Source organism: Motacilla alba, chromosome 1A, assembly GCF_015832195.1.
Source record: "Motacilla alba alba isolate MOTALB_02 chromosome 1A, Motacilla_alba_V1.0_pri, whole genome shotgun sequence".
NCBI classification, from domain to species: Eukaryota; Metazoa; Chordata; class Aves; order Passeriformes; family Motacillidae; genus Motacilla; species Motacilla alba.
In genome coordinates, this window is record NC_052031.1 from 6,197,651 (window position 1) to 6,224,483 (window position 26,833).

The 26,833-nt window shown below is 40.2% G+C and overlaps 1 protein-coding gene across 4 annotated transcripts in view; it reads right to left on the reverse strand.

The window, feature by feature from the left end:
* The window catches only part of USP6NL (USP6 N-terminal like), a 113,614-nt gene that overhangs the window by 61,735 nt on the left and 25,046 nt on the right, over window positions 1–26,833 (reverse strand). The window contains exon 1 of one of the 4 annotated variants that reach the window (XM_038153373.1): window positions 4,597–4,732. The exons of the other annotated variants lie outside the window; for them this stretch is intronic. Coding sequence (XP_038009301.1) covers window positions 4,597–4,654 — 58 coding nt within the window. The 5' untranslated portion in view covers window positions 4,655–4,732. Of the gene's footprint in view, window positions 1–4,596; window positions 4,733–26,833 lie in introns of those variants that run through there. 4 annotated transcript variants of the gene reach the window in all.

Sequence of the window (26,833 nt, forward strand, 5' to 3'; positions counted from 1 at the left end):
TCAAAGTGAGAAGATAAAGGAATTGTAACCAAAATTAAATTGTGTTTCCTGTTGGAAGACAGATGTGTGCTTACAGCAAGTCTTTACAGAAGACTAATTCTGAGTTTTTAAAAAGTAAACTTTTAACTTCCTTAGAACCCTGACATTCTTTCAGCAACTTCAAATCTCCAGTGGACCCAAATCTCCACTTCTCCAATGGACAGCTGTGGGGAAAAACTTCCTTGTTTAAAGGACACCCGCTGCTGAGCTTCAAGAAATAGTTAAAAAGTCCTATCACTAATTTCCAAGTAGAAGAGATAAGTTTTAATTTGAGAAAGAGTGGAAGAGTGGGGCTGAATATAAGTAGACAATATTGTAATACACAGCAGTCAATACATTCACATAGTATGTAGCTGATACATTTTTTAAACAGAACTAAAAATGGTTTCGATTTTTATTTTAAAATGTGGTCAAAAGGACATGCACGGATCTTACAAAACACAGAAAGAATAACAGTGTAAGCTGAAAAAAGTTTAAACCTTTGCTTAAAAGAATGCCAAACTGTATTTGCACCAGAAAGCAAGTTCCTGATTTATGCTGAAAATGTGGCCATGGCTTACCATCCCTTCCTCTGCATAAGCAATGTGTGAATCAAAGTTTGGCATGTTCTGTGTCTCATGACAATTCAATTACATTTAGTGTGTAAATTATCATATTCATTGCCTTTAAAGTAATCCTCTTTGCTTTCTGCCAGAATCATCTTAACCTTCCAGCTGCACTGAGATAGTTCAATGTTTCATTAATCCATCCATACTGAAAACCCAGAAAACAGCTTGAGAAGGGGGCAAGAGCTTTTATTTTGGGAGATAAGCATTAAACATGATTTTTCTTATAAGAGGAAATATTTAAATACCTCCAACTTAGAAATTACACGTTGATTCCTGATAAAGTAAAAGCTAAATATGGGAACAAGAAAAATTCTTTGGCACAAAAACGCATCTCTATGAAATTGAAGACAAATAACTTGTATTCTAAGGTCTTATCAGTTTTGTTCAGTGTTATCTCAGTGAAAGCAGTTAAAGATATGATACAAGTATGATTAAATTTACTAATTAAAAGTTAGCATTACAGATTATACAGGAAACAATGCCATCTCAAATGAGGTCAACATGAATATATAGTCAATTAATTAGTACTGAGAACAGATTTGAACTAAAAAATGGGGAAATATATTAGCAATGACCTGATGATAAATTCTGTCCACAATGGCATGCTAAACAGCACTTTCAAGTTCCCCCAAAATCAGTCAGGCTTACAAGGTACAAGGAGCATGGCTAAAATCCTGCCCAGCATCAATCACAGAATGACAGGTTGGAAGGGACCCCAAGGACCATCTAGTCCAAGCTTTCTTGGCCAAAGCACAGTCTAGACAAGACTGTCCAACACTCAGTTCAGTTGAATCTTAGAAGTGTCCAGTCTTGGGGAAACTACCACTGCCCTGGAGAGATTATTCCAATGGCTGTTCTCACTGTGAAAATTTCCAAGTGTCCTGAATCTCCTCAGGAGTAACAGACATAATGCAAACTAGAAGTATTTAACATTATGCTCTAATAATGAATGCTAAACTACCTGGAAGACACTAACTGCCATAAGTGACATTTAAAAGCAAAACAACACATCCAAGTAAAAATAAACAGTAGTAAAGAAAAAATAAGGTACAAATAGATGTAAAAATTAAATTCTGAATTTTACTGAAACTTCCCAAGGATAAAGATTTTTGCAAGAAACAGAGATATGGTTTCATGATTTGATAGAACTAAAAAAAATCCTGCTTTACTCTTGCTTTCATGGCATCTTCTCTCTTCTGTTCCACGGAGATGAAGAGTAGCTGGGGATGGAATCACCTACAGACACCAGAGAATCTTGACCCAAGGACCCCTTATAATCCACTTAATCATGTATTTTAAGGTGGGGGTAGGGAGAAGGTAGGGGGGGAAAATTTACAACAGTGTAATTTTGTATTCATGTAAATCACTGAGCTAAAAACACTGAGGATCCCTCTTGCAATCCGTGCAGTAACTCAGTTTTCCAGAATAAAGGAGGGGGAACTGGCAGGACTATCCCTTATGTTTCCAGCAGTCAAGAAGGAGCTGAACAGCCTGTGACAGCCTGGCAGCAGCTCAGCCACTCCTGCTTGGGGTGACTAACACAGAGTCCATAGTTACACCTGGCTTTCATCACAGCCTGGCAGAACTCAGCTGCTGCTGAGGGAGGAATGGCCAGAAGACAGTAAAACACTGGTCTTTCCCACAAAAAGAAAAGCTGCTGCTCTACAAAGTTTACTAAGTGCCTGTATTTTGAATTGTTTGTCTAATCCTGCATGGCTTCTAACCCTGTTCAACTCCAGAACTGCAAACCAGTAAGGCACAACCTTTTTTAAAGTGATCTCCATGTGCAATCCACTGAGCACACATCTCTAGTCCCTACAATAGTCATAAAATTTATAGGAATGTTTTCTGGGGTTACTCAAACTCACTAGAGCTGTTCTCTCTCAAACAGCCTAAAAATGACTAGGCTGTACCTCACCTGCCAAAGGTAACAACCATGGAGTAGCTCCCTCATGAAGGCAGTATGAAATGAGTGCCTCTGAGAGCCTCAGTGAGTTCCTTACACTGAAGGAGTCGTAGGTACAAGGTACATTGTAGCGCTCATGCATCAGCAGCAGTATAATAAAATGCCTCTTACAGATGTGCCATAAATTTAAGAAGAATCACAGATTTGTTTAGGTTGGAAAAGACTTTTAAGATCATTGAGTCCAACCATTAACCCATCACTGCCAAGCTCACCGTTAAACCATGCCCCCAAGCACCAAGTGCTTTCAAATACCTCAAGGGATGGTGACACCACCACTTCCCTAGGCCGCCTATTTCCAGGGCTTGAGAACCCATTTGGGAACAAAATTGTTCCTAATATCCAAGCTAAACCACCTCAATGCATCTTGAATGTGTTTCATCTCATTCTGTCATTTGTTACTGCAAGAAGAGCCCCGTCCCCACCTGTGGGACGCACATTGTCTGAACCTGAGAGAAGCAGTGAGAGAAGCAGAGAAAAGAATGATCAAAACAATTCTTCTGTCATTCACTGCTCCTGTGTTGTGCCAAAGTGGAATGCAATATGGAGACTGTTTACCCAGAGTGATGGTGTTGTGTTTCCTTGCCTATGAGGGCCAGGTGTGTGTGTGTGTCAGGACTGTCGGCTGACAGTCACAAGATTCTGTGCAGTCGTGTGCAGTTGAGTGCTTGGCAAATTCAGTTTAGATGCAATGTAATATAGTGTAATATAATACAGAATAATATAGTGAAAGTAATTAATTAGCCTTCTGATATTATGGAGTCCTCCTCATCTTTCTCCCCCTCGTCGGGGCTGCCTTGCTTTCCGATACCCACCTGGCTACACGCCCCTGGTAGGGAGTTGTAGAGAGCAGTAAGGTTCCCCCTTGAGCTCCTTTTCTCCAGGATAAACACCCCCAGCTCCCTCAGTCACTCTGCACAGGACCTGTGCTCCCAACCCTATCACAGCTCCATTCCCTTCTCCAGACGTGCTCCAGCACCTCAATATCCTTTTTGTCACAAGGGGGGCAAAGCTGACCCCAGGATTCAAGGTGTGGCCTCATCAGTGCTGAGTACAGGAGGGCAATAACAGCCCTGGTCCTGTTGGCCACACCATTGCTGGTACAGGCCAGGATGCCATTGGCCACCTGGGCACACACTGGCTCAGGCTCACCCACAGCACCCTCAGAAGTGATGCCTCTTTCCACGGGGCTGAGGCTCAATATACCAAGAGCATCCTGTGCAACCTTATCCCAAATTCTGAAAAGCCATTTCTTCCTTTTTCGTCCTTTAACCTACCATCATTGTCTCTCCAACTACAGAGCACTCTGAAAACCCCAAAGGAATTGGAAATGTTAATTTGTTTCCCATTACTTTACTAAAATTCTTGCTTGTTTGCACATTACACATCCCACTGCTCAAAGAGCTGCACTGGCACAAATTCCTGTCTGCAGGCACCACCACCAGCTGCTATGCATCTACACATTCAAAGCACATAGCAGAGCAGTAAACAAACTCTCTGGTCATAGCAGAAAGTCCCTTAAATACTCAGGCTGTTTATTTTCCTTCCAGTTCATTCCCATAAACAACGAAATAAAAGCCATGACGTACACTTAAAAGTATTTTGCTGTGGGTACACCATGTTCAAAAGGAAGAATCTTGGTAAATACCTGCACATCAGTACTAAAGCTGCTCTGAACAAAAGGGATTAAGCATCATTTATTATACTTACTCTTCATGCAAAGAGAATTTCTAAAACAGAGAAGAGAGCTTTAACATAAAATGAGCTGGTTAGTTAGAAAAACAATCCCTTTTGCACAGCAACACTTTCTCTGAAGTAAGTATTTCCACAAGTTAACTGAGCTACATTTCTTCCACCATTAAACTTAACTATATTCCTTAAATATTATTATTTAAAACTCAGTTATCACTAACTTGAAATGAGAGATTATAACAGCACAATGTAAACAATTAAAGACAGTATATAAAATTTTACACAACACTTTACCAGTCTTTAAACTGTCATTTTCTTCCCAGTCCTTGCAGAGCTCTGTTTTAGTCTTCATGAAGTAAATCTGTTTGCTTCTAGACCATATTCTAAATCAGTTTATCAAAACTGACCGGGGGAAAGTTCTCCTCCTCCACTTGCTGTATTTGCTCCACACAACTGAGCCACTTGACACGTGCTCCTTTTTCCAGACACAGCCCCTCTACAGCTCCAGGAGCTGCAGAGGCTGGAACAAAGATGCCATTTGTTAATGCCAAGTGTCACGAAGGCACCACGCTGGTGTTCTCCAGCCCAGCCCACAGCCCTGCATTCCAGCTCATAATAAACAAAAGGATTTGAACAAACAGCCTCAGAGGCCAGAGCTCCTGTGACACATCACTGTTATACTCTTGGGCAAGAATTCTTACTGGTGTTTTCCAAGTGCTGCAGGAAAAGCGTCTCACTGAAAGAACTTACTTGAAATGGGGCTTGAAGTACCCTCTTCCTGGCTTATTACCAAAGAAACCACAAAATTAGGTAACTCTAAAAATACAGTTTAGATTTCTGTAACTGGCATTCCCTACTTAAAGGATGGAGATTTTACATATTTTCTGATCAAAATTCCTTTACTGTTCAAGGTATCTTGGGAACTTGAAGCACCTAGGACGTCAGAAGTTGACAACAACATTTTTGTTGATAGAAGTACAAAAATTCAAGAGTAAAACCTGAAAACCAGATCTCTGTACCAAACATCCCAGGCCAAACACACAAAGCCATTCTCCTGCACAGACTTCAGTCCTCACATGCTCTCTCACACTTCTATTCTGCTGCTATGTGATGCCTGCAGCCAGGAACCAGCCAATTCCATATCCTAAGCTAAGCAAGTCAGGGAACACAGTACCAGACACTTTAGGAAGATAGCTGAAAGATGATCAGTGGCACTGGCACAGGTTACCCAGGCAGTCTGTGGAATCTCTCTCCATCCTTGGAGATGGTCATGAGATGTCCTGGGCAACCAGCTCTGCACAGCCCTGCTTGAGCACAGGGTTGCACCAGATGACTTTAAGAGGTCTCTCAGCCTCAACCCTTTTGTGGTTTTCTTGCACTCTGAGAAGTGTTAAAATGCCAGGAACAGGAGATCTGATCAAATGTGTCGGACTAGTCTTTTTTCCCCAGAGACTGAAAAAAGAACAGTTCCTTCAATTGTTTTAACCTTCCTCCCCATATCGTGTGGCAGAGCACCGAGCCTGGAAATGAGCAGCAGCTCCTTTGTCTTCACCACTGATTACTGCTCATGGATCCCACCCAAGCCCAGGTGTCAATAGTTTAGTCTCTGGCACCAGGATGAGTTTAGACTAAGCCAGTGCCATGTCCACTACCAGGCACATTTCCCTCAAAAGCAGCATTTTCTTACTGCTGATGCACACAACAGCAATCCTCTTGCCACACAGAAATAATCTTCCACTTTGCTCATAACAAAACTACTGAACTGAAACCAGCTACTTTCTGTTTCCTTATCTGTGAGCATATTTGTGGTGAGGATGACAAGAACTCACACACAATGAACACAAGCATTTGTCCCAGGTAACCTCTGTCACCCCTGCACCACTTGAAAACAATTTGCTTTTTAACATCACTGCTGCTCTTCTACCACACACTAATCCCAGACAGCAATAAGCCATATTACTCACACACACATATATATACACTATAACTGTACTAGAGATCTATACTGATACTTCTCTTAAATCTCTCAAGTTAGCATGTCTGATTTTGTGAGTGTTTTTCAAGGAGACTTCCACACAGAAAAGGTAACATTTTGGCTGAACCGAAATTTCTCTCTATTCCACAGAAAAGAAAAAAGCTGAAAGATAGAGTAAAACTCTTTGGAAAATCAATATATTGGATTATGCTCTGCAATAAAAAAAGCCCATTTCAACAGCAAAACACATGTACCCTCCCCCTCTTAATAATCAGCATTCAGAGTAGACACTACTGTAGTTTTACAGCATGAGGAGTAATGAGTGAAAAATATGAAAGTAATGATTTAACTTCCCTGAAGAAACACGACTGAACTCTCATCTTAATGAAAAATCAAGTTTCACTATGGTAGAACTCTTGCAGTTTTGCAACATCCCCTATGAGACACTGCACATTCACCAATGGAAAGTGGTCACTTTGGAAATTAGTATAATTAACTGCTACTAAAAACCCTCTCGAATCAATTTTAAAGTGATTTCCAAAGGACTCAAAGCAAGAGCAGGGAAATCAAGGCAGCTCTGCTAAGAGATATTCCACAGAGGAAGCCTGTGTCAAAACATGAAATGAGAATTTAGGCGCCTATGTATGGCATATAATTTAAATCAAGTGCTCTGTATCTTACTTTTAAGCAACAATGGACTAAAGGGCTTACAGAAATACCACCAATAATAATCAATTACTGCAGTATGCCTATCACTTTATTTTTAATAACATAGCTTTACTAACACTTTTACTTAATGCAGCAATGAAAGCACAAAACTCAGAATAAAACAGAAATAAAACAGAAAAAAGAACACAGTCTACTAAAATATAACTTGGCCATTTAATTAGTCCTAATTTGCAATTTGTTTTTCTGTGTGTTTCATGTAAATAATTACACCTTAAAATTAGATCACTCCATCAGCAATACCTACACCTAACCAGCTGGAAGCTGCAGTTGGAATGCTTATGTCATCGCCTCACTACTGAGCTTTATGAAAGTTCCCACAAGGGTTACAAAGTGGAGTGACAAGATCTGGCAGGGTTCTACTGTAATTCCATTTCACAAAGTGTTGTGTGCAGTCGTGAGCCAGAAGATAATTAATTTGCTGAAGGTTAACATAATCAGTTGCAAAGCCAGATGAAACCATAATTGCCAATTTTCAACAAGCTATACTGAAAAGAGTAAGCCCAATTTTGAACAATGCTCCTTTCTTGAAAGAAAAAGAGGATAAAAATCAATGCACAACCCACCCTCCTGCCTAAGCTTCTGTCAACACAACCTGAAACATTTATGGCAGCTCTTAATAGACTTCAATGTAAAAACCCAGGCTGGGTATAATTTGGGGCTTGCCAGTATGCAAAGACTGGTCTGACTTGTGCCACAACTAGCTCATGTCTTATGTCTAAGCTTAAGTCATCCTTAGTTCTTCTCTTCCCAAGGGTGTAGTTGGTATCTGGCCTTTTCATCACAATTGTTCTCTTTCCTCAGTGCCATGAAAGGGCAGCATTGTGGCCACATAGAAGTGGTCACTCACCTACACGTTTGTCTGTCAGGAGATGCAAACACTGCTGAGCCCAGCCCTCCAAGCAGCTGTTGCAGTGTTCATGGGGGCAGATCTGCATCCTGCTGTTCCAGGGGACACAGCGAGCCCTGCGTGTGACACATGCTCTAACCCAGCAGCCATGGAACAACAGAGGCACAGCCTTCACGGAAAAACACAGGAGCTTTTCTACTACTGCAAATTATTTTATGGTCTCCCACCAAAAGATTACATTGCTTAGAACTCCTGCTGTGGCTAGAACTGATCCCACTGTAACACAGAATCTGTTTCATCTACAGCTCATGAGTATTACTCCCACACTCCCCCTGAAATCCATGACCTTTCCCAGCACTAGCCCTAGCCTTTACAATTATGTCTTAATAAAATACGCTGCAAATCATCTGCTGCATTATATGGTAAGATCAGACACTTGACCTCAGAAGCAGTATTGACAGATGAAAAGCTGAAATATTCCAGGAATTTTACCCTCAACCTAATGTAAGTCAAGGCATATTTTTACACCAGTGGCTTTTCAGGTACTGGTTATGATTTTATAAGTAAATTTAGTTGAAAATGCCTCTTTTTTTTTTTTTTTCCAATCCCTAGTACTTTAAAAGTATATTACGCCTGCAGTTCCCAGAGGCTTTTAAGAACTAAAATATCCCTTCTGTACACTGACACTGCTCATACTTCTTTTAACCAAGGCAGGCTACTAAACACACAAGCAAAACTATCTTTCAGCAAGACTGAACATAGCAGTTCTCTGTAATAAATTTCTTCTTTGCTTTCCCAATGCCATATATCAGGATGACATATAAAATCTTTTTTTTTCCCCAGCAACATAAATCAAAATAACATTAAAAAATTCTCTGAAATGCTGACATTATTTCCAACATTATTTCAGATTTCCTGTTTTGAACATCATAATTAGTGGTAGAATATGAATGTTTTTACAGCACTAAGATTTGCCACATCAATTTAAAGAGTAAAATGGTTCTAATATTTTCAATTCTGACACAAAGTAGAACATTTCATAACAAGAGCTATGCTTCCCACGTTAACAGACTTATATTTAAGTAGTCAGTTGCCACACTGCACTAATTATGTTAAGTCTCCTGATTAATCATTTTTCTCTCTGCATTAGTCAAAATTAATGAAGCAAACAATAATTATATTTTAAAATTCAGCATTAATGATGTGAAGTCTATTCCCAGTTTAAAACATCACCAAGACAACACTCATACAGACTCTGGGTGAAGTTTTTTAAAAGAGTTCGGTTCTTAATTTTTGAGGAAGCTGGTTTATTTCTTCTGTAGGGCTAGAGAAACTACAACATGTTTCTAGTTACAAAATTTCATTGATACTGGTATCATTTTATGCTGGCTCAAATAAACAGAATTGCTCTTCCACACAGCCAAGCTGTGAATACACTGACATACCCACAGTCCAGCTCATCATTTAATTACACAGCCGATTTAACTGATTACAAGAGGAAGAAAAGGAGGGTTTGTTTTTGTAATACATGCTATTCTGCCACTTAGCAAGACTGAAGAGCTCCAAGCCAGCTCAGAAAAACACCAGCTCTGACTGAAGGTGGCAGGAGCAGAAGCTGAACAGCCCCATGGGGACACAGCAGCAGCTCCCCAGACCTGCCCAGCATCCACAGCCCCAGGGTGGCACCGAGCTGCTGCTCAGCTCAACAGGCACTGCCCAAACCTCACCGGCCCCGCATGAAACTTTGGAAAAGGAAGCGCTCACAAACAAGCAACAGATGAGCAGCTCCTGAAATCACCAGGTTTTACTCCCCAGCTGCACATGTACTACCAGCCTTTGACTTTTCTGCTTTGTCCTGGAAGAGACAACATGAAGTTCACAGGGACGAGTCCTTGCCCAGAAGTGTGAGAAAACCCCCCTGCAGCCTCTGCTCACACCTGAACTTGAGCCTCCCAGGGGCTGAGCTACTGCTCTGCCTGTGTGGACACAGCATGGGGAGGCCTTGGCATTCATTTTCAAGCTTTAAATTCATTTTCAGCCCAGTAGGAAAAGAAAATCTAAAATATTGTGAAAGTTGTGGCAGGATGAAAAGCATTTCTTGCTTTATTCTAGCAACAGCATGTTACACAAGTTACTCCAGCTACTACAGGCTGCTAGACAGACTGCTGTGATCTACACCACAGAGGCATCCCTCCATCTACCATTAGGATACACTACTGGAAGAACCACCAAAAAAGCACAATAACAGTGAGAGGAGCTTCTGTGAGCAAAGGTTTCAACAGTGAGCAAGGCCCTTCTGTTCAACTTTAAATATAATACTAAAATAAATACTTAAAGCACTTCACAAAAAAATAAAAATACTGAGTTACACGCTACAGCTCAGTTCACCGTAGCTGAACAGCTTTCTTCCATTGCTCTGTCTCTGAGCTATTCATCTTTGAGCAGATGAACATTTAACTGCAGTAATAATACCTTAAGTACAAATAGGATCCTCTCAGGGAATCCTCTGAAAAGTCTGAATGGCACCAAGAAGCTCATATGACACTAAACCTTCTCTTGGTGGCTCTGTGATAAGCTTAAGTCCACAGAAAGACATCAAGGCAAATTTAGATACCTGCCCTCTTGTATCAGTCATGTCTGGCTGCTTACAATATCTGCCATTAACTTAAAAATTAAAATGACACTTAAAGAGAGGGGAAGAAATGCTGAGATACCTTCTGAACATTTGAAATAATTTTAAGTGTCAGGCAGCAGTAGATCCATGTTTTTTATGTTTATAAAGTGGTTATAGGAAAGGCTGGAGGAGTAAGAGACAGCCAGATGAAAGGTTAACAAGTTTGTCAAATGGCAGCAGGAACGGGGGAAGTTTCTTCATCTTTGCTATGAGAAGAGGAAGTTAGTGGTAGACAAGAAGGTTCTGTTGTTTTCAGTTTCACTGATGGAGGACTGGTAAACAAAACAAAGTAAACAGCCATGGCATTTCCATGCAAAACAGGAATTAGGGCCTCCAGGGCTGTCCTGTGTGCCTGGTCCCAGCCCCCAGCTGAGGGAAAAGCCAGCAGAGCAGCTGCAATAAATCCCAGTGCCATACCCACCGACTCACAGTCAGGTTGCATTCATGCTGCTCATTAGCATTACCAATATGAATTTGTTTGCCTCCACCTAGTTTGCATCAGTTAAAACCTTTGTCAATATAGAACAACTTCAGAGTTTGGATAAAACAACTCAAAGGTGGGGAGAAAGGGGGAAGAAAAAGATCACAAACTTTCTGGCTGTGTATCTACAGAACAATGTACCAGCAAGAAAAATAATTAGATTTTAGATGTAATGCACCCTTAAAACTCAGGAGAGTGTGCCAAAAAAAGGTCTTGGTCTTTTTCCCCAATCTTTGACTCCAGTTAAGTACAGACAACACCAAAATGTCAGCACCACTGAGAGGCAGGCACAAAGCTGTAGTAGAAAAAGACCAAAAGACCACAAAATGAAAATGAAAAGGCATTTGTTTGAATCTGTGGCTTTAAAGGACAATACAGGGTCAGAACAGAATTTTCCAAAGGGGTTATAAATCTCCTTCAAGTAAGAGATCACAGCAAGAGGCAGCATTTGGCTCATTCTTTGGATATTCTGAAAACATTGTACAAATACCTAGTGTTGATGTAAGATTATACTTATTAATTTATACTGCTGTTGCACAGAAACAATCACTTTAATAATCAGTGCATTAACAGGCAGGCACATCAGTAACACTTTCTTTTTATTGGCTTAGAACAAGATAAGCACTGAGGTACTTCAGTAACACAAACCCACCATAAAGTTTTCAATGCTACTTCTCCCAAAATCAGTACTTTTATTTCAGTACTGATGCAAAATGAACTACAAACACATGCTGTGAACACCTTAACAAGTTCCTACTGCAAAACAAACATGATGTTAATTCTAGTCTATGCCTCATACACAGCCATCAAGAGAAAAATCCATTTGTTTATGCTGAAGTCAATAATGCACTGAAACTACTAATGATGATCTGCTTCAAAACCAATACACTCTGTTAAAGAAAAAGGCCAAACCAAAGAAAACCACCCATAACCCAGAAAAATCTATTTGTCACAGATTCTCATATCTCAGCAGAAAATTACCTGAAATTAAAAAAAGCAGTTTTAAACTCACTGAACTGAGAAAGCCTACTTCATCTAATACAAACACTGATGCAGTACTTTGGAAATCCCTATTCCAGTTTATCAGCATTAGCTCTAGGACAATAAACAAATAAAGCCTTTCATGGATTCCAGTCCAGCCCATATTACCAACTTCATTCCCAATAGATCCCTCTCAACCTCTGTGAATTTCATATCCACCACAGAATCGAAACCCACAGGAAGAGTCACGACTTGGTTGAGCCTGTGGAGCTGCTCCTGGCAAACAGGATCCTGTTCCCTGGGAAAAGCAGACCCACTGCAGAACCCTCCCCTAGGGCAGACATGAACTGCTCTCCCCGCCAGAGAGAAAGAGGAACAGCACCAGCTGGGATTTAAACACACATCCACCCACTGTCTGCTGTGCCTCTAGACATGCAATTAAGATATTCAGCACTTTGGGGAGGGTTCAAGTTCTCATTTGTGCAGCTCAGATGGACCAGGAGCAACAGGGCTGACTGGTTACCCAGGCATGAACCAAGCAACCAACCTCCACAGGACAACAGCTTTGAGCTCTAACTAAAACCAGCTGCAGAGAGAAAACTTAGAGGTCAAAGCTCTATGTGAGCCTACATGGCCTTTGAATCCTGTTTTTTTACTTAGAAAGGTAGAGTAGTCAGGCAGGAAACCTTCCCATGAGGGAGGGGCAACACTCATTTTGAAATCAATTGACCTCACATGGAAATTCTGCAAATTCATCACTGAAATTTTCATCCGTCAAGTTAAACCCAAAATTACTTGCAAGGGAAAAATGTATTTTGGTTATGAATTGTGGTTCCCTATTACCACTGAAAACATTTCTTCAGCACATGTTTAAATGACAGCTTTGCATTTCTGATGTTACTACAACCAAAGCCAAAGCCTGTTCTTGAAGCAAGGAACTGCAATGCAGCAAACCAAAACCACCTCTGTACTCATATTCCTGAAAGGCCTAGCAATAGGATGGGAAATGAAGAGGATGAATGAACATAATGAATGTTCCTTCAATTACTACATTTTGGAAGGATAAGGAACTCCAAGGGCTTCAAATTGGATGAAAATCCAACAGCCTTTCATCATCTCTTCCCTCTTCAGCAGACAAACAGTTGTCATCTATCACACAAGTCTGAAAGTGAATGAAAACTACCAAATATTTCTCTTGTTTTTAGAGTTTTCTGAAAGCCTTCAATTTAACAACAAACTTCTTGTTGTGACAGCAAGTTCTTGAAAGAATTTACAAACAGCTCAGTCTCTCTTAAGTCTGGGGAAAAAGAAGAAATGTAATTTCTATTTCAATTTGTATTATGATAATCCACACTAAAGACAACAGCTTTCAGGGTGCATTAGTCATCAGTATGACTCTGCTTAAATAGTGAGCAGAATTTCTACACTTTCTCCTTCTCTAGCTCACTTTATTCCTTGGCAGAGAAAAATCCAGGGGTGTAGCTATTAAACACTATAAAATTACTCACACATATTCTATTTGCCACCACCCACTGTTTTGGAAGAGCACACAAAACCTAAGCACTGACAACAGGAACCAGTGGTTCACATTATTGTGATATCATGTGCTATAAATGTAGAAAAACAAAAGCATCAGAGAGTACTTTGTACCTGAGGTACAAGAGGCTGCTTAATCCCAGGGTAACAGTCAGGCCACCTCAGACACACTGATGACAGGTTTCTCTGAAAAATGAGTCAGCTGCACACCCTGGGGAAGTTCTCTCTCAATTAAAACAGTATCACAAACAGCCATTATTCTTCAGGTGCTACTGAGCCCAGGTGGTGTTTCACCAGCTCCAACAAAGACTCAGTCCCTTTTTCGCAGATAAACAGGAATTTAAGCACAGGCACAAGACAAATACACGGATTTGAAACTCAGCTAATCAGGCTTTACTAAACTAAAAACCTTTGGTGGGGATGCAGCGAGAGGCTCTCCCCCTGTCTGAGAGGTACAACTCCTTTCTGATGCTGTGTGTGGATGCAGGTGAAGGCTGCAGCACCCAGAGATCCAGGGCTGGTGGAAGGGCAGCCCAAGCACTGCTGCTCAGCTTGGTCACTGCAGCCTTCACCCTGACGCACGGCCCACAGCAAGGCAGTGACCTGTGTCACTGCTTCTGGTGATGTAACACCTTCTGAGACTTGAGAAGCAGAGTGGTGAGAATTCACAAGCCACACCTAATGACAGTACAAATGCAAACAATAAGAAAAGAGGATACAGAAAGCAGGGGGGGGGAGGAAGTGTAATGTTTTAGCTAAGAAATGACATTTTAAGAGGATGATGTACCAAACTGCTAGAATAGAATTAGCTGTCAAGCTAAAGCATGAAGAAGGCACCATCAGTAAAGGGCATGGGATTACAACATTCCATCAAATCTGAGTACCAATCTTCCCATCCCCTTGCACCTGTTTTCCCCCTTCACACCTGTATATTACATCAGCACTATTTGGTAGCTCTCTGCTTACACAAGCAATGCTGTAATGAAAGAAAAAAAAGTAAAAAAAAATCAAAAGCCTAAAGGAAAACTCATAGAGGCAAAATATGGATGCAAAACAACTGCACATTCTTAATAAAATGAAGAAAAAATAGAAAAAGAATTGGAGAAGTATAGGCTGTAGCATAAGTTAGTGTGAAGAGTCCATGAACAGTAAATAACTGAGACTTACCTGCACAAAAAGAATACAAATAAGGTATAAATTAGCTTCTTTTTAAAAACCTTATAGCCTCCTTTTAGGTAACTCCAAGTTGTAAGGATATAAGGATATGACACAGGGAACTGCCATATTTATAAGCCACTGTAACGATGGGACCGTCAGATACATCTGCTTTGTGGCCACCTCAGGGCAATCAAGGCAAATTTCTTATTCTTACACCTCAGAGGTGACTATTCCTCAGTGAAACTGGTATGTCATTACTGGTCCAATATCAGACAGTTCCCTGATACACCATTCAGCCATCAGTATTTGAAGTTCAAGCTTCTTAGCTCACATAAATAGAATACCAAATATTTACAGCCTTTCCCATGGGACTGTAGGATTTAGCCCAAATTTTAATTGAAGGACTTTTCACATTTGGCTCAAAATGAAAAAGAATGCTTGGGAAACAAGCTCATCTGCAGGTTTTTTTAACTGTGGAGGAAAAAAAATTAAAATTATAAAAGAGCTGAAATAGTTTTCATGTTAGAGCCATTTTTAATGTCTTTGTGTTAAAATAAATTATTCCCAAATAAGAAGCTCTAAGTAGTTGGGGTTTTTTTTTAGTTTTTAATTGAAAACAAAGGTTTTTCCACTAAGCAGAAATCTATGAACTCAACTGATGAAAGCTGCATGACAGATAAAAGGTAAAAATAGGTTTGAGAGGAAAAAAATAAAAAATACCTCAGAAAAGTTGTTTGAAATGAAAAAGGAATCAGAAATTACCAAGGCAGCTTAGTTAAATAAACAAAGCTCAGACCAAACTATTAAACAGCAATTCAACAGCAGCAGGAATAATTCAGATATATCAAATAAATTTTGTGGCCCCTTGTCTACCTGCAACTACCTCACATTCAAGTGCATCCTTATTAACCTTAATTTGATTATCTTTTATCCAAGCTCCTTATATCACGAAATTATATCACAGCTAGGATGCAAGGGATAATTTGTTGACATTTCCTAATGGTAGCAATGACTTTGGAATTTCTAACACTTAACAGCCAAAATTGCTCCAAAACTTCCACTGGCATACCATTTAATACTGTTTCCAAACCAGTTACTACACACCACCTGGAAATGTTACAAAGCTTACTAACCTCTTTTTTTTTGTGTGTGTGTGTGTTTAAAACACAGGCAGATTTTACCTAGGAGTACATTAAGAGAGCAGAAAGGAAAAGACAGGAGGACATCATTCAGACATCCAGTCCTGGATTTACAGTGCTTGTTGACCACATCACTGCTCTTTGTCTCCTGCTCTGCTGGAAGTTACTGCTCTGGGCAGAGCTGGTAAACAGGATCATGTGAGTGCACTGCAACCCAGGACAGAAAAGCCCAGCTGCTGAATTTGCTCATGCTGCCATCACTGGCAGCTCCAGGGAAACTGGACTGGGGAGAACTCACAGGAACAGAGGCCCGCAAAGTTTAAGTTTGTCCACATCCTCAGCATTGCTGTAGTGGGTTGACCCTTGGCTGGCTGCCAGGTGCTCACTGACCTGCTCTCACTCCTCCTACTTGACTGCGGGAGAAGAAAAGAAGAAAAAGCCCATGATCAAGATAAACAGGGAGGTCACTCACCAATTACACTCATGAGAAAAACCTACTTGGCTGGGAAAAACTAATTTACTGGCAATTAAAAATAGTATAGGTCAGCCCATAACACTTGGGTTTTGCTGCTCCTTAATCCTGACACTCTTCCCATGCTCCAGCACGGGGTCCCTCCAAAGGGATACAGTCCTGCATGAACTGCTCCAGCAGGGGCCTTTCCCACAAGCTGCTGTTCCTCCCAGAAAACCTGTTCCTGGTGTGGGCTCCTCTTCCAGGGCCATAGTTACTGCAAGGAGCCTGCTTCAGCATGGGCTCTCCAGGAGCTGCAGGTGGATCTCTGCTCCCTCCATGGACCTCCATGGGCTGCAGGGGCACAGCTGCCTCACCGTGGTCTTCTCCAGACCTGCCAATGACTCTGTGCTCTGGTGCTTAAACACCTCCTCCTGCTCCTCCACTGGCCTTGGGGTCTGCAGAGTTAATTCCCACTGTATTTTTCTCTCTCTCCTCTCTCACAACTGCTGCACTCTGAATTTTACCATATCTTAACTATCTTATCTCAGAGTTGTCACCAGCTTCACTGGTGAGCTCAGCTTTGGCCCAGGATGGGCCAGTTTGGGAGCAAGCTGTGTCTGGCTGTGTCCAACCCAGGGGCAGACCCTGGCCTCTTCTCACACTGGCCACCTCTGCAGCCCCAGCTACCAAAACCTTGCCATGTAAGCCCAGCACAGTGGCCAAACAGAAACTCTGCCACTAACACATAATCTCAAAATGCAGAGCATATAAAAACCCAAGTTATAAATGTCAGTCTTCAAAGCTTTAGTGCATAATCTCTCTATCCCCCTCTGCCCCTGAAATATCAAGCCTACCAGAAATTCCATTTATTTCCAAGAAAAACCTCATTAGGCTATTCTGTCCAATGCCAAGATCATAAATCTGGGATAAAAGACTACTGATGTTCCACACAATTCTATAAATAACATTTTATTCTAAATTGGAAGAGCGCTTTGCAGCATAACTCCAGATCATCTCTATTTACTGCTCTCCACTTTGTGCTGGGAAGAGACTTGGAAGTATGCAAAGCTGGATTCCTTCCAGGTTCAGCTATCTGGGAGATGCACTCCTACCTCCAAATTATGTTCTACCCAAGGTTTGATCTAGCCTGGAAAAAACTGCTGAAATACAGAGGAATGTTGAACTCCCAGCCTTCCTCTGTCCATCTCTGCCTCCAGTGCCTCACTCCTTGCCAGCATGGACACAGTTCATGAGCCACTGCTATGTTAAATGCCCAGCCCAGGCCCAGCACAGCTGTCTTTTGATTTGCCTAAGTATATTTGCTCATTCCTCCTTTTAGAGCTTATCTGCACTATTTATAGAATGGCTTTACATTCTTATTAGTCGCCAGACAATGATTTTTAATACATGTTCCATCACTACAAATACTCCTCTGCAAAGCTTTACACATTATGTAAAACAGGCAATTATCACTGCACAGATTAGAAGGTCATTCCAATGCCTATAAACTAAATAGTAGTGGGAATTGGAGTCTGTGTAGCTTATTTTCTTTTTCATCTATAGATTTGGCAAGCTCCAGACTAGCATTCATCCCACGTTTTTCAAAACCTAGCCAGAGTACTAATTCACGGCACAGAATTGACAAAAACATATCTTTGATTTGTGCAATGTGTGATCCACACTACAGTCTGTGAACACAACATTTTCTTTTACCCAGTGATGTGACATGGTGGCTTCAAGACTTGATGCAGCTGCAGCATAGATGGGGAAATTTTTCAAAACATTTTAAAAGTCTTTTCAACGTACAGCTGGCATCAGAAAAAGGAAAGGATTCGTCAGGTTTTTTCTTTAGAGAAGGAGAAAAATTAGGACACGGCGCAATGGTGCAGCCATTTATACATCACACAGCAAAGTGCAATGCCTGAAATCAGCAGTAGATTGCACACTGGGGAGCCCTGGAAACATCCCAGGAACACCCAACACTTGAAAGTGATGAAGAATTGTTCCACCAATCCAAACAACGTGACTTTCAACGAAACAGAAAATATTTCTCTAGGAGAGATCACAGCATATTCAAGTTACCAAAGTCCCTTCATTAGCACAAACAGTATTTCCTTTTCTATCAGCAAGAGGAAGTCTCAGACCAAGGCAACTTCTCACATTCCAGTTGAGACCTGTGAACTGCATTATAACCATGTCCTTCAGACTCCTGCTATTTCCCACTCAGAAATGAGGTTTAGCAACAAAAGCTTCACTTCCATTCTAACTGTGACAGGAATCAGTAAACCAAAATTATTAACTAAAACTTTGAAGGATTTATTTCTAAGAAGGAAGCCTGAAACTCAGCCTTAACCTCTGTAAGATACCTCTGACTAAGTGGAGACAAAAAAGGGCTTGAAGAGTGCCCTGTAGTAGTCAAAATATTTTGGGGGGAAAATTAGCACATAGCAATATGGTGAAACTTGCCTGTTCACACTCATGTTCCTCTCCAAATGCTTACACATTAATCTTTCTTGGTATATTAGGTACATCTCACAAGAAAAATGTCTCATCCAAAAACAAAGAAAAAACAACCAATTTCCCCTTCAGTTTCCAGGGAATAAAAATATTTTCCAGTCAATAAATGCAGAAAGTTTTGTGCAATCTGATTTGCCCCCAAAATTTACAGGACTTTGCTATTTGCTTTTAGAAAAATAATAGAAAGGTTATATTTGAACACTCCATGTTCAGATATAACTGGTGCCTGCAGTGGTGCAAGGAAGGGAAGGTGCAGCCATCACTATAACATGAATGCTAAGAAAAAGACATTTGATTCTTAGATCCTTTAATAGAAACCTATTTTTCAATGATGAATTAAACCACAGGTAAATAAGGAGACTGTTTTTCCTAGTATTCCACTTACATGTCATTAATACCTGCACTAGACTATAACAGCCCTGTGGCTAATGTGCCATAGGAGTGGAGCATCCAGATTGTGATAATGTGTTGTTTGAAAAGCACAACAGTGCCAGACAAAAAATTACTGTTAAACAAAGAAAAACCAACACACCAAGCAACCAACAAAACAACTAGCACACACACAGTGGCAAGGGAGGGAAAAATATCAACTGCAGCACACAACTTTAACTCCCCAAGGATGTATGGCTTCAACTGTGTGAATCAGGATGATACCTGGCTTAAAAGTTACAAAGCCCCTGAGGTCTTCAGAACACCCTGAGACTAAAGGAACAGGTCAACCCTGTCTTGCAGAGTTATTGCTCTGACCACCAATTCCGTGTGCAGGGTGCACTCGAGCTGTTCCCAGTGGCAGCAGAGAACACCTTCAACCCAGCACTGGTATCAGGCAAACAAGAGTATCCGAAGTCCACGAGCTGAGTGTCCATGAGCTTCTCCACGTGGCCAGAATCTGCTCATGGGAGCTGTGGCCAGCCAGCCCAGACTCACTTTACACCAAAGCCCACTTGCACACATGGAGCCCTCATGGCAGGTCTCAAGATCTGTACCCCGGCTTGGGGTGCAGAGTTAAGGGACCATGACACCTGACACAGGGGTCGTGCTGTTCTCCTGGAGAGAAGAGTGTGTAATCAAGTGACTGCACATCTATTTCCTTTTATTTGTTTGTGATGACATGTAATAATGCTACTGAAAATAACAGCAGGAGGAAAAAACCTGCATCACCTGGGACATGAAGCAGAAGGGAGCAGAATCTGTTCCTTGAGGAAATTATTTTCAGCAAGGACCTGCCCCCTTCCAGGTACTCCTAAAAATGCTTCGTTAGCTGCTTTATTAGCAAGGAGACAACAGCAGTCTTGGGCATCTGTGTACTTATTTTCTCATTTCCACCAAGAATTTAATTAACTGACGTTAATTACATTTTCTGTTTGATCTGGAAATTCAGTTCAAATTAACATTTTTATGGATAGTTTAATACTAATGCTGACAGATAATTTCCTTTAAAAGAAACTGCCTGGATTTGCAACCAGAAGGACAAAATAGTGGAGGCTAATCCACTGAAAAAACCGTATTTTTATTTGCTGTTAGACAGGATTAACTAAAAGAAAAATATTTAAAAGTGCTTTGCTAGCTGATTGGAGGAGTCTGGATGTTTTCCTTACAAGCTACACCAAAAGATCTAGAAGTTCAACAGGACAAAAATACTTTGAAGAAGCCAAATAAGATGTCGAGGGAAGTTGTAAATGTCAATATACACTAAAGCACTGTCTAAGCCACCCAACTGCTCTCATTACCTGCTGTGGAAAATGTCCAGCTGGGACCCTGTCACTTTGAAATATTCACCACATTCTAAGTTATTGAAAACAAACAAACAAACAAGCAATATTAGCATTTATCTCTGTGCCATTGCTTAATCGTACCCACTGCAATTTAACAAAAAACTGTCACCTTTTCAAGCTTTTCAAATAAATTCTGTACCAGCTTCCCAATTAACACACATGGACATCAACATTCATATTTAACACTGAATTTCAAATTCCATAAGTATGAGGATAAAATACTGAAAACTTAAGAACTTAACACATTAAAACAAATTAGATGATCCCTCATTGCTTGAAGTGTGCACGTCGCAACAGCACAAGTTTTTCTTCAAGGAAAGAAATATACTTGCTTATGTAAAATAACATCAGCATTACACTTTGACAGCAAGAAAAAAGTTCTATATGCTTGAAAACAGCATATGCACAACTGCCATCCCACCAAATTCAAGACCAGAAAAACATGTTCACCTGAGCTATGAAAATGCAAGAGTGAGGATAAGGCTTGTTCTTCTAGATCCTTCAGGCAGAGCTTCCCGGCCTTTTCTCAATGTCTCCAAACCCAAACTAAAATGTCTTAGTTGTAAAATTCCCACACTGATAGAAGCACAAGAGCCAGTAGAGAAGGAAGGCACAGGATACAAACAGCTTTTGGCCATGTTCAGAGATCCAGGCTTGAGATCTTGGCTCTACTGCTAACACAGTGCACAAATGCCTCAGGCAACACAGAATCTTTGTCTCAGCTGGAGCATCACTGAAACCGGAAAGCCAAATATACTCATCCTACCAGCTCGAGCTCAAAACTATGTTACTCATTAATCTTCCCAAATGTTAATCTTGAATCAATCATTCATTGTCCTCCTCTTTCAAGGAACCCAACAAACCCACCTTGCTTTCAGTTGGTCTTTTCACCCAGCTGCCAGGTGCCTCCTGCTGCAGTGAAACCAGGACAGGGTTTGCAGATCCCCACACACAGCAAGTCAGATCAGCCTCAGTGATGCCAAAACAGCTGTGCTGATGCACACAGAACTGAATTTCTGTCCCATCTAGCAAAAACATCACTGCAAACCTCTTGTGCTCTTTCCTGTTACACTACTGCACCATTCCCTACTCTTCCTTCTCGTTCAAGCCTACTTGTATAGGAATATTTTATCTAAAGCTCCCACATTTCCCATGTGCTACAAATAAGAACCCTAAAACTGTATTTCAGGATTACTGAGAATATTACAGTTGACAGTTCATGGGTTTAGGGTCACACCTTCCCAAAAATAACCCCAAGACATACTAGAATAACAAATCACAGTAGGAAGCTGGGGATGAGCTGCCTTTGCTGGGCTTACCTGCTTGTAAATTATCTCATTTTGGGTAACTAACATTACTGCAGAAGGAGAGAACAAGTAGTGAGTGTTTCTTTCCTCTGCACTTCTTCCACAGCTAAATGAATTCTAGCTGTCTGTACTAATTTTGTTGTGCCACAGACCAATTCCCAAGATACAACACCTACAGACTTTGTTTAATGATGCTACCTACCTAATAACCAAATACACAGACACTAAAGTAAGCCATTAACAGCTACATATGGTGAAGCAGCACCAGGACCTTTCCTAATCACTGCAGCTGGCATCACACAAAGCGGAACAATAAAATTTCAAACAAAGTAAAAAAGGCAATAAAATGTCAGGATAAGAAATTCAATGGAAAAGCCACGATGTAGGTGTAACCCATGAAAGTTACTATTATTTAAGGTGAGACATAACAAATGCCAGCCACAGAAATAGAGAATATCAGGTAAAAACACTCTGGATGAGTCACTGTGTGTCCAGCTGTGCAGTGTGACCCAACTGTGTTATTACTTGCTTGTGTCTGTATCATCCCGAGGTTAATTCTTCACACTCCAGCAGAAGGAAATCCCACCAGCATTCCCCATTAGCCTCAGCCAGTGGCAGCACTGAAGGAAGGTTGTCCCCATGGATTCACTCCCATCCCACTGCTGGCTCCTCCTTGGAGCTCACAAGCACCTCTGTGGAGCTGCACCAGCAGTGGATCAGTTGTATTAGCAGGTGGATTAGATAAACTGATCAAGGTTACAGTAGCTCAGCAAGAATGAGAAGTACAGTGTCCCTCTCCAAACCACAGCACGGGTACACAAATGCAGGTGAAGCACTGTGGGCATCTGAGCAGGGATCGAAAGGCCAAGTGAGCAGCAGAGGCAAGGCAGGAGGAGACATTTCTGCCAACATTAATTATTTGTGAAACCATAGCTGAAACTTCAGCACAAATAATGTCAGAAGAACTGTTGAAATAGAGTTAAATTGTGTCACACTGCTGGAAACTTTGCCACAGTAAATTGTGAATTGAAGCTGTGTACCTGTACTGATGAGCTGCAGACTACCATACATTATCTTGGCTCCTGTGAGCAGAATTTCATATTTAATGACCAAAAAAAAAAAAAATTAACTCCCTGCTTTCAGCTCACTGAAGAGCTCATTAATTTTTATATTTTTAAACTTGGCTCTTCTGGCCAGTCTCCTTTAAAAAAATGAAGTAATTTGAGGATAGGTATATGAATCTAGAGAAACCTTTACTTCTAATCCAGCATTTATCAGTTAAAATACTCAAGATGGATCATAACAGTATTATATGAAAAAATAAAATAAGATTTTCAAGTAACCCTGGAAATTCCCATAAGAGGCAAAACTCTCAGCCTTCCTTGCAAAGATGCTACAACAAACAGAAAAATCAAGGGATTGAAGGAAGTTTCTCATATTTTAGTAGATGCCTCAATGGAATGCTTTTGATTTGAGCACACTTTTCCTCTATTATCACCAAAGGTAAAGAGAAAACACCATGACTACTTGATGTGGAACCTTTTTGCTATTTTCTCCATCTTGCAACTAATCAACTTAGTCCACACCCAGAGAAACAAACCAAAGAAAACATTTCATTGACAAGAAATGCTTATTTCTTGTCAAGTCGAAGTGTGAAATACAAGGTACCACCACAGTACTGGCTGCTCTGAATCCAGGCACTAACTTCCCAATTTATTGCTGGAAAATTTAAACACAGTTATCCTTAGCTGGCCCAACATTTACATACCTCATAGGCCCAAACAGTGCAGTGACCAAACATATGCCTCCTCTTGCATTATTAAAAAAAACCAGCATTAAACTGAAGTTTTCTCTCAGGTTTCTCTCTCTCTCACTGAAATACTGCATCTCTTTTTAATTCTGTGATTTCAATTTAGTTGTCCCATCTGCTAGAAGTGTTTTAATACAACGTCTCTTTTTATATCCTAACATCAAGGTGATGTTGCCAATTAAGTTCGGCTGTAGCCATCTGTAAGAGGAGGAAGGGAGGAAAGAAGTAAACATGAGTATTTCTTCAGTAATTTTATACAACCTGGATTTCAACCAAGATTTTAGTGATGGAAAAGAAGAAAATAATTAGTAGATTTATACTCTATGTGGATTTCTCTAGGACAAGTAGCATTTGAACTATTTTTTAAAATTCAGAAAGGTTTCAGATCTCATAAAATGTTTGGCTTCAAATCAGAACATTGTCAAGAGAATTTTATACTGCCATGATTTATCATTTTATTCAAAGCAGAGTTTTGATTTCATAAATAAAATAATGCCAACCCCTTAAATTTCTTTACAACTTCATGTTCACCTTCAGACTTACAGGACATGTAAAGGGTTACTCCTCTGACAATAAATGACTAGTGGCAATTTTTTCCTCTAACGAATCTGACATGGTAAGGGTCTGGAGTTTCCCAAAGACTAAACCCATAAAAACCAAAAAACAAAATATACATACTCAGCTTCACTGCAATTGGAAAACTATGGAAAACAATTATAGGACTTTTTTTTTTCCTAAAAATATTGAATAATTCAATTTTTAAACAGCACAAGATTTTTAAAAAGTATGGAAATGTGAGACATTATGAATCAAAACTGACTGTTTAGCTCACTTCATGTATTCACTAAGCAAGACTCCCAGGCCTACTGAAGGATTTTCTGATATCATCTTCAGCAGCCAAAGACTGAAGACTAAACCAGAACCACAGGTCTTGCACTGGGAGACAAGGCAGACACTCATGCTCACACTGCCTGACTCTTTGTGGGATTTAGTCTTGTAAACCACCTATTTCTCAACCTCTTATGATACAGAAAATTTAATTTAATTTGACCTGTGGCATAGGTCACAGCCACAATGAAAACAGACTGGCCCATAAAAAACCAAAATTAGACTCCGCAACTCTGTCAGGCTCCTCAGCTACCCCATTAAATCTACATTTCAACTCATGAAGCATTAGTAATGGGGCTCTTTTAAATGGCATTCTGCAGGAATTTCTTCTGCAGGGATTGAATTTTCATCTCCAGAGTAGCTGTGCTTACTGCAGACCTTATAACAAGCTTCTGATGTTGAATGATGGATGCTCTCTTGGCTATTAACTGTGCTTCTAAGCCCCGGTCTGAAAATAAATCTTGGGAAAATTGGAAGGCAGAGGAATCCTTCCCCACCCTCCCCCCAACCTTATGTACCATTTATAAAAAGTTACTTGGTTAGGACCTTCAGTCTTAAAGAAGTTTTTAACTTGATACTACATATGAACTATGCAATTAATACACTGTGCTCCTTTGTAACATTTACCTCCCAAGAAATTATATTCTAATGAAAACACTTTTTAAAGAGAAAGAGGAGGATGGACCTGAGGAGTGGGATTTACAATCTTTACAGTTTAGTAACACCAATTTGAAAGCACTTTGGTAAACACTTCACACATCATCCCCCGTGTCTCAACGGATTCACCTCACATTCACAGTGGGCTTCCTAGCAACTCTTTCTTTACAAGTCCATTTTTCCATTTACTGAGAACAATACCGAGAATGAGTCATTTCTGCAGAATACAGCCCTTCATGTACACCAGATGCTTAATGTTGCACGCTGTGAAGAAAAAAAATCTAATATCTACTCAAATTACTGTATCGATCACCAAAACCTGTCAGCATTTTGCATCTTGTGTAAATGTTTTCTTCAGAATACTTGAATGTTTTTTTAATGTAAAGATCTAAACATTGCTCATCAAAATGCACCACCGGGTTCTGTAGGAGCTAACACCTAATTAGCTCAGTTAGTAGCAGCTTGAGAATACCACCCAACAATGACCAAAATTAATGTCTTTCACTAAGGGAGTAAAATAAACAGAAAAAAAACCTGAAAGCTTTAGAACTGAGAAAGAGCATTTCTTCATGTTTTTCAAAGCCTTCCCTTTCAATTCCATTGAATCTGTTCCTATAAATAAGTATTTCTATGGCTTTTGGTGTTACATCTTTTTATGCAGTTCTTACAGTAGTTCTATAAAAATCCTGCCTGACTAGTGAGGTACGTGCAGAACAGAGCTTCTGTCCCTTCGTCCTTCTCTGGAAGCAGCACAAATCAAAAATGAACACTGAACAGTGCTGAAGTCAAGTAATTCACTGGGATGAAACTACACAACTCTTGGGGGAGATGTTCAACCAATCACTGCAAAATCTAAGGAAATAATTAGGAACCTTACCTTTTTTTCTTTCAGAAAAAGAGGGTAACAGCTGAGCCCAGTTCTACCTTCACTCCTTTTGTTTACTTACAGAGGTGTTTCATTACCTGACTTGTTACAATTAGAGCAGCCTGATGTTACTTGGTTTGAAATAAAACTACTTGCCTACAGCCACACATTACACATAAGGGCAGAATAGAAAAATGGCACAGTAACAGGCAGATGCTGTAAATCCTAAATTATTCACAACCTATTCAATACAAAATAAACTAGTCCCAGCAAATTAATTCTAGTAAGAATGAAATTTTTTAAGTTATCCCTACAAATTATTTAGTTCCTCTACAAACCAAATATTTAGCACTTGCAAATAATTAAGATGTAAAAGACAAAAGAAGTGTTTAATCAGTTTCTCATTAGCTGTGTGCCAGATACCACAAAAGATGGCACTACTTTAGCAAAAAAAACCACAAATGTTCAACACACTGAAGTAAAGGAGAACAGCATTTAACATCAATTGAATTCAAACAATCATTGATTATTTCAAGTAGTTTTTCTTACACTTGCAAGAGGGATTTTGGATTTTGAAGTTAGTTGTAATCTAAAATAATCTAATTGTAAAACCTAGCCAGCAGTGCAGCTGTGTACTTCCAGTCTCCCATTTCCATAAGCTCTAAAGAAGCCTGGTTTTGCTCTTATTCTCATTTAGAGCATTACGACTCTAAAAACTATTTTCACTCTCAAAACTAC